The sequence below is a fragment of the Myotis davidii genome, unplaced genomic scaffold, assembly GCF_000327345.1.
Source record: "Myotis davidii unplaced genomic scaffold, ASM32734v1 scaffold36, whole genome shotgun sequence".
NCBI lineage: Eukaryota > Metazoa > Chordata > Mammalia > Chiroptera > Vespertilionidae > Myotis > Myotis davidii.
The window spans coordinates 3,098,114-3,107,456 of NW_006287829.1; the positions used below are offsets into that span (position 1 = coordinate 3,098,114).

The 9,343-nt window shown below is 39.2% G+C and overlaps 1 protein-coding gene across 1 annotated transcript; it reads left to right on the forward strand.

The window, feature by feature from the left end:
• The first annotated feature begins 5,975 nt into the window (after nt 1-5,975).
• LOC102769685 (40S ribosomal protein S8-like) lies at nt 5,976-6,676 on the forward strand. The gene is given in 2 exon segments (XM_015561234.1): nt 5,976-6,113; nt 6,116-6,676. Coding segments are annotated over 2 exon segments (624 nt in total). The 5' UTR covers nt 5,976-5,995; the 3' UTR covers nt 6,622-6,676.
• Nucleotides 6,677-9,343: the final 2,667 nt, after the last annotated feature.

Sequence of the window (9,343 nt, forward strand, 5' to 3'; positions counted from 1 at the left end):
AAAGGAATAACTAATTTTGGGTACTTGCTATTTCTTATGATCATATCATTTTATTAATATCATAGAGCCATATATAACTTGTACCTCAAATATGCCATTGTATGGTGACATTTTGTGCCTTTCCTGGTCTTTGTCATTTTTCCATGTCTTATAAATTGCTTCAGACTTTGAAGGAAATTTCCAAAGATTGCATTCTAAAGTCATTCCTCAAGCTATGGAATTCCAATTCTTTCCTCTACTCTGTGCTTTTTCAATGTACTCTGTGTTTTATTTATTTATTTATTCATTTATTTATTTTATTGATTTCAGAGAGAAAGGAAGAGGGAGAGAGATAGAAACATCTATGATGAGAGAGAATCATTCATTGGCTGCCTCCTGCATGCCGCCTCCTGGGGATAAAACCCACAGCCTGGGCATGTACCCTTGACCGGAATTGAACCCAGGGCCCTTCGGTCCGCAGGCTGACACTCTATCCACTGAGCCAAACCAGCTAAAGCTGTACTCTGTATCTTAATTTATCACTTCTTTTTCTGAGTAGCCATGGCTCTTTCAATGGTGATAGCTTCTCCTTCTCCTTCTCCCTCCTTCTCCTCTTCCTTTACCTACTACCTTCATCCTGTCTCCTTCTTTTCCTCTATCTTCTTTAATAATTTCATAACATATTTTCAAAATAACTGGTAATTTAGGCCTCAAAAAATTTTTAAGCTTATTAAAATGAAAAACTCCCAGTATCCATCAATTAGCAAATTCCATGTTTTATGAATTTCTATCACTGTTATGGCCACTTTGTGCATACAATACAAAATATGTGCCAGGTAATCTTGGGGATGATTTCGATTGAGATACATAAAATGTAATGTTTATGTTTTCTAAAATTTTTGGACCACTTTAAAAAATGTTTGACTATTTATAAAAATTTTTGGTTACTTCATGTTTTTTCTTTTGTGTTTTTAACTATATATTTTTATTAATTTCAGAGACGAAGTGTTAGGGAGAGAGATAGAAACATAAATGATGAGAGAGAATCATCGATCCATAGCCTCCTGCATGCACCACACTAGGGATCTTACCCGCAACCCAGACATGTGCCCTGACTGGGAATGAAACTGTGATGTCTTCATTCATAGGCTGATGCTTAATCACTGAGCCACACTGGCTGAGCAACTACTTCATTTTTCTTAAAAAAAATTGAGCACCAGTATTAATTTGTAAGATAACAGTAATAATAAATATATTCATCTTTTATATGTGTATATAAATTATATGAGCTAAACAGCATTGTTTATATTGTCATTTAACAGATTACTAAAACTATAGGCTTAAAAACAACACCCATATAGTAACTGGCAGTTCTTTAGACCAAAGATCAGGCATATGTTGCTAGATTCTGTGATGATTGGCCTTAAAGGGATGCAATCTAGTTATTAGCAAGGTTATATGTCTTTTTGGAGCTTGGAGCCTGTTTTGAAGCTCACATCATTATTGGTAGAACACATTTTATTGATGTCGTAGGTTGAGAGCACTGCTCACTTGCCGGCTTGAGAATGGGGCCCATTCTCAGCAATTAGAGACAAGCTCCCTGCCACCCGGCCTCCTCCATAGACCCCTTTGCACATTAAATATCTCTAAACGCTTGAAAGGCCTTTCATATTTTAAGTCCCCACCTGATCTGGTCAGGCCAGGCCAGAGATTCTCATTGTACATTAACCCAACTAATTAGTTTGACTCCTAGGTACATGAATTCAGGTATACAAATCAAGGTTTCATGTGCCTCAATTATATGAGGGAAATTTATTTGCCTTGCAATTTAACATAATCAGGGCAGTGATATATCATAATATCAACAGGTCCCCCACATTAAAAGGCAGGAATCACACACAATAGGCAGCATTCATAAGGACCATCTTTGTATTCTGTCTGCCATGTAAGTGCGTTAAGTGATTTAAATTTATGGTCCCAGATTTAGAGATTCATAAAGCCATACTTTGGTAAAATATGAAATTTGACCTAGGTCATAGCCTGGTTATAATTGAGTTATGCAAAATCTGAAATCCATAGCCAACATTTTTAATACTATAGGATATTATTCTGTTGAAGAGATAAAGTAATTTCTCATATGAAAAAAATTGAATTAATAATTTCAATAACAATAATAGATAAATGTTAAATATATTTTATTTGTATTTTTACATTGTTATATTGATGTCTATGGAGAATCCAAATAAATATAAAACTGAACTCCAGTAACTTAAAAAAATGTTGTTACTAACTTCCTCTAAGATGTGTGTGTGCGTATGGATAAGTGCACTGAAGTTACAGATTACTCTGTCAGTTTCATAGATAATATTTTGGTGTTTGTTTCTTTTGATTTTCTCTTTTATAGAGTGAACTAATATAAATGGAATAAAACTAAACTCTTCATATAGATAGTTGATCCACACCTATTCTAGGTGGAGTTTCAATATGTATACCCCTAGTGTACATGCCTTATGTAATCCCTGAGAGTAAGTATCTGATGGATTTTACTCCCATGATTATATCATACTAGAGGCCTGGTGCACAAAAATTTGTGCACTCGGGGGGAAGGGAGGGTCCTTCAGCCTGGCCGGTGCCCTCTCGCACTCTGGGACCCCTCAGGAGATAATGCCCTGCTGGCTTAGGCCTGCTCTGGGGTGGCAGAGGGCAGGCCCAATCCCTAGGTGCAGCCCCTGGTTGGGCTCAGAGCAGGGCCGATTGGGGAGTTGGGGCATTGCCCCCTGTCATGCACAGAGCAGGGTGGATCGGGAAATTGGGACACCTTCTCCTGTCACGAACAGAGCAGGGCAGATAGTCTGGGTGAGGAGCGCGGGCTGTTTTCAGGCTGGCCGGTGATGGAAGCTCCCAACCGCTCCTTTTTTTCTTTGTAATTCTGGGCCAGCGTTAGCTCTGAGGTTCCAGCTTTTAGGCCTCTGCTGCTGAAAGTAGGTAATCGAAACAATGTATAACTCCAGCTCTGACTCCAGCTCTGATATCCCTGCTCGCTGAAAGCTGGTTTCTGGAGTTTTTTTTTAGCTTCTATATGTTACTATGTTTCAAACTGCCCGCTCAGAGGCCTGCAGCAGCAGGCAGGGAACGTTGGAGTCCGCAGTCACTGAAACAAGCAAGCCTCATGTTCGGTTTAAGCTGCCTGGCTGCCGGCCGCCATCTTGGCTGTCAGTTAATTTGCGTATCTCGCTGATTAGCCAATGGGAAGGGTAGTGTAGATAGCGTAGTCGACTTTTGGATAGGGAGCTTGTAATGATTAATTTTTTAGGTCAACTTAATTGAGTCAAGGAGTGCCCAGATTAAATATTATTTCTAGGTGTTTCTGTGAGGGTGTTTTGATTAAACTTAGCATTTGAATCAGTGGATTTATTAAAATAGGTTGCCCTCCCCACTATGGGTGGGCATAATCCAATTCTGATTAGAACTGAAGGGCAAAAGAAGAAAGATATGGTCACAGAAGGAGAGTCAGAGAGATATGAAATGTGAGAGGGAGGCTCTCTGTTGCTGAGATAGGAGATACCATAAGACAAAGACCTGAGAACAGCATTTAGGAGTAAAGAGTGATCCTTGGTCAGCACCTAGCAAAAGACCAGTACTTCGTATGGCCACAAGGAAATTAATGCTACCAGTCCTCTGAAGGATCCCAGCAGTGGGTCTTTTCCTAGAAGAGCATTTAGTTGAGGTATAGTCAACTGACACTTTCTTTTTTTTAAATATATTTTATTGATTTTTTACAGAGAGAAAGGGAGAGAGATAGAGAGTTAGAAACATCCATGAGAGAGAAACATCGATCAGCTGCCTCCTGCACATCTCCCACTGGAGATGTGCGCGCAACCCAGGTACATGCCCTTGACCGGAATCGAACCCGGGACCCTTCAGTCCACAGGCCAACGCTCTATCCACTGAGCCAAACCAGTTTCGGCTAGTCAACTGACACTTTCATTTCAGCCTGGCGAGACCACGAGCAGAGGAGATCTAGATTAAATGTGTTCAACTCTTGGCTACAGAAATTACAAGATAATAAATCTGTGTTCTTTAAACTACTAAGTTTGTAGTAATTTACTATTTGGAAAAGGAAAAATAATACATTACATGAAAGAGGATTCTTAATATTATGAATTTTTCAAGCATTTTCAAGCATTTGAGTTAATTTCAAAACTCTCCTTGGGTTCTTGGGAAAGAGCATACAGACATGCTCAGACATGGACACTGATCTTAACAACCAAACTAGATTGTCTTGTCAGGATGCTTCAAGGGGATGGGCACTTAAAACCCATCTGTTCAATAGCTGTGAGGTGAGATTTCCAACTGACACATTTGATTGCTCTCATGTAGAGTATCCAAGGTTTGAAAAAGAGAACTGCCACGCTTAGCTGGTGACTTGGAATCAGACACCAGGATTGATTTATTGGGTCCTCCAAATTATAATGGAGATCGGATTCTGTTCAAGCTCTTCAATTAAAATAATAAAATGAATAACATGATAGTAAGAGTAAAATAAAAGAAAAGGGAAGTGTTAAGAAAGGCAGTATAAAGTGACATCCAGACATTATGAGTGGAGATCATGTTGGTGTTAAGTGGTGAACAAGGGAAGCCACAGAGACCTACAACCTGGAATTATTCTGGAACCAATATTTGTGCTTCACAAATGTGAAATTACTTATAATTACAAAGCCTCAAGACACCTGAATGTTATTTTTCTATATAATAGGTATTAAAATTGCTTAACATATGGCTTTTGTAAAGAAAAAATACTTTCTAAACCCACAATTGTTTTTCCAGAGAAAAGGCTGTTCCAAAGAGATATTTATTTCCCCCTAAACAGAAGACACTTTAAATAATAGCATTATCCCAGATTTATATGTGCTGAACTTTTCCCACTCTTATAAAATCAATTTCATGAAATATTGGCATTTCTCCTTACATGCACATGCTGATGAACACAGGTGTGTAGACGCCATATGGTCATACTTTCTAATTCATCTTTTTCATTAAGGATACATTACATTTTATTACAGAGCTTCAATAAAGTTACTTTTTTCATTCTTACATTACTCTTTCTTTCATCAATATTTCAAAAAAAAATGCCAAGAGTATTTTCTATTTCACAGTAAACAGGCAATGAAATTTAAATCAATAAGCACTTTAGTCCTAACATATGCCATTTGGGATTAGGGAGAAATATGGTGTGAATTAGCATCCTCCCTTTAGATGAAAAGACTCATTGGTTAAGAAAGAAATTCATATGCTGAGACATCATAACCTGCTGGAGGAACTCTAATAAAAAACTGATCACTTACATTTTCATAGCATTGTACTTCTCAGGGAGCGAGGGCATGGAGTCAGAAAGTAGGTCTTAACAAAATCATTTATTAATAGTGAAAAACACTGATTAAACTACTTTCTACTTCCTGACCAATACAGGCACTTAGAAAGAGAACACTAATAGAAATGCAAAGGGCCAAAAAAAACACTAAGATTGGAGCATAATATTCTCTGGCATATACAGCATTCTTAGCTAATATAGTCTTTGTTGTTTTTCATTTCCTTTCTGTTTTTGTAGCATGCAGTAACCTCTTAATTACAATTCAATAAATGGCCTTTATATGCCCCTTGTTCTTTCAAAGTGCATTTTAAATCTCTAATTTACAAGTGAGTGGGACATGAAAACTAGATGTGAGCTAGAACAACTGCTACATATCTAGCTTCTGATTATATTAGGATGGCTAAAAATGGCATTTTCCTGTTATTACCTGAAAGTTTTTCTCATACCTCTCACTCTTTTTTTGCAGGAGATAAAATTTTCTATTCCATATTAAATGTGCAGAAACTTGAGGGAGCATGAGAAAAAATAAATAGAAGGTAGAGAAAGATAGAAATTGCAAGACATAAATCCACTTACCTAGCAGATCATTCCTGGACTCTTAAAGTGAAAAATCAAAGGAAGGCTCTTTCGTGCCGGCGCCGAGCCATGGGTATCTCTCGGGACAACTGGCACAAGCGCCGCAAGACCGGGGGCAAGAGGAAGCCCTACCACAAGAAGCGGAAATAGGAGCTGGGACGCCCTGCCGCCAACACTAAGATTGGACCCCGCGCATACACACCGTCAGCGTGCGCGGCGGCAACAAGAAGTACCGGGCCCTGAGGCTGGACGTGGGCAACTTCTCCTGGGGCTCCGAGTGTTGTACGCGCAAAACGAGGATTATTGATGTTGTCTACAACGCATCCAACAACGAGCTGGTCCGCACCAAGACCCTAGTGAAGAACTGCATCGTGCTGGTTGACAGCACACCGTACCGGCAGTGGTACGAGTCCCACTACGCACTGCCCCTGGGCCGCAAGAAGGGGGCCAAGCTGACCCCTGAAGAGGAAGAGATTTTGAACAAAAAACGATCAAAGAAAATTCAGAAGAAATACGATGAGAGGAAAAAGAATGCCAAAATCAGCAGTCTTCTCGAGGAGCAGTTCCAGCAGGGCAAGCTGCTTGCATGCATCGCTTCAAGACCAGGCCAGTGCGGCCGAGCAGATGGCTATGTGCTCGAAGGCAAGGAGCTGGAGTTCTATCTGAGGAAAATCAAGGCCCGGAAAGGCAAATAAGTCCTCTTCCCTCCTATCTTAGCCCATGTAATAAAGGTGTTTATCCTAAAAAAAAGAAAAAAAAGAAAAAAGAAAAAAGAAAAATCAAAGGAAGGGTTCATGCAAGTGCATGGGGAAAAGACTTGGCCATTTCACATTGCATGTTAGTGCTCCGGATATGACTTGGAATTTGAGTAAAATTTGAAATTTGAAATATGATGGATATTTAGTTTGGGGACCAGATACATATTGTTGATTTATTTGTAAGGAGATTGGCAATTCTCGAATTTGGGTTTGTCAACATGAATGGGGATAACTTCATTGATGGCCCCTCAGAGCTGAGTAATGATTCGGGTGGATTTTCCTGAGCAGGATGCAAGGGTGATTTCTTTCCCTGGTTCTTGTCTAGATATAATCAAAGAATGAAGCCACAAACAAAAGGTGGTAGATGAAAAGGGTGGAAATTTATTGGAAGTAAGTATAGACTCCCATTTAGGAAGGAGGTCCCAAGGGGTAACCCACTAAGCTCTTTTTTGCTAAGGTTTATAAAGACTGCATTTCTTTATCTCTTCATACTGCCTTCCAATTGGTCACTATATCAGCTTCAAAGCCCAAACCCCACACGGTGCCCTCCTCTTTATCTCTCCCCCTTCAGTGGTAGAATTCTCTATCTCCTATGAAATTCTGTTCTCTTCATTCCTCTATTTCTTGGCATTTCTCTATCCTCTGTGAAAGTTTGTTTCCTTTTTCTCCCCACACCCCCATACCCTGTGGCTTTCCCTATCTTCTGTGAATGGATGCCTTCCGCTCCCCTTATCTTGTGGCACCTCTTTTTTTCTTTCTCTGTGAATGTGTGCCTTTTGGCAGCTACGAGTCCTAACCTATGCCTTCCTCCCCGATAGACCCCCCCAAATTACTAAAGCTCCCTAAATCTACTTATTTTATCCCTAATATTACTTTTAGTAAGGTTTCGGCAAAATCAGGTCTACTACTACCCATTGTGCTTCAACCTTGCTGGTGTTCACACCATAAAATAGCGCAAATAAATTTATTTTCATCTCTTTAATCTTTGCTTTAAAAATTCCATTCAAACGGACTTACAGAACTTTGAATTCTTTATAAGGTAATGTAAGTTCAAGTCCAAATAGAGGTTGAATTATAGAGTAGCAACACTCTATCCACATATTACACTTCTTTCATTTAACTGTCCAAGAAGTCAAGGTAGACAATGAAGCCTGAATCCTGCAAATGTCAAATCATGCAAACTACACCATGTCAAACATTGCAATGAAGATGGCATCATCTTTTGTCCTGAGCAGCAGGGTCTGGTCTAAATACAATTGTTTTATCATACACTAACTTCTAGCTTCGCCTGCCTCTTAGTTATGATGAAGATGTTGATATCTGGGGTAGGCACAATTTTTGATACGGATGTATAATTGTCTTGTATTACAGCAAATAGCTCCCCTAAAGAAGGTAAAAGATGGTACAAAAACGTAAATTTAATTTAAGCAAGCAAATAAACAAACATTAGCAAAACTCTAAGATCATCCCTTAACAGTTTTTTAGGGTGTAGTACATGGAAAAGGTAATTAATGAGAGCTTTGCAGATTCCCTGATCTGAGGAGATCAAATCAGGGAATCTGCACGCAACATGATAAGTTTTTTAAAACGAATACTGTGGAGGAGAGAGCTGCACAGAAAGAGAACTAGAGAGATTTGTAGAGAACCCAGCACAAGCACACCACTGAGAATGAATCAGTGCATGCACACGAGAAATACCGCCACACTTGTGTTACTAAGTTCCTTCCTTTACCCGAGAAAAGTAAACTGTCTTCAGAGAAAACTCTGGTTGCATTTAAGACAATGGAGCCCAAGGCAGAAAGTATTGATCAAGACTGACTAAATGTTTCAGTTGAAACTTTAAGACTTTTTGACTATAGGCCCTTGACCACTCTTTCTTAGAGTATTTACTTTAGGAAACTTGCTATTGTAAATTACCCCTGTGCCCCTTTGAGATGTAAATCTTCACAAAAACCTGAGAGCCATCCTTTCAAAATGTACTCACTAAAGACAGCATCACTATTTTTCAGTCTCAGGGTGAGGGTAGGCATTTAGCTTCCATCACTGCAAATTAGTAAATACAGGTGAGCTAATCACAGATTAAAGCATTTACAAACTCAGGAATAACTCAATACGTTTGACACATCTCTTTGACCAAACTTCCAATTACCATACTCTCAGTACCTTTCTACTAGTTCATCCCAACCCTCAAAAATCCCCCCCTCTTTTGTTTCAGTGAAATTGAGTTCCAATTCTAGCTTCTGTGCCTTATTTTAATAGTTTTAAATAAAGTCCTCTTTGCCTTTTTTTTTTTCATTGCAAAGTTGTCTCTTACATGGTGCTACCTGAGCATTTGCAAGATGCACGATGATTTTGGTTTTCAAGGTATGATGACCTGTGGATGTGAGGTGGATGGTTTGGGAAAGTTGGGAAGCTGAGAGTAGATTGACGCAGGGAAAGGAAGTTTGAAGCAGTAAGAAGTTTAGAATATAACGGAGGCTGGAGAACATTGCTTACATTTTGTGATGAGTCATGTAACAGCAACATGGGTCTAGTCTAGTCTAATTCTACTAGACTCTAGTAGAATTAGTTTACCTCAAGCTTTACAATAGAACAGTTCTCAGCACACTGTAGTGAATGTCAAGATAAACTCAGAAGGATGTGAGGCAGATTTTTTAAA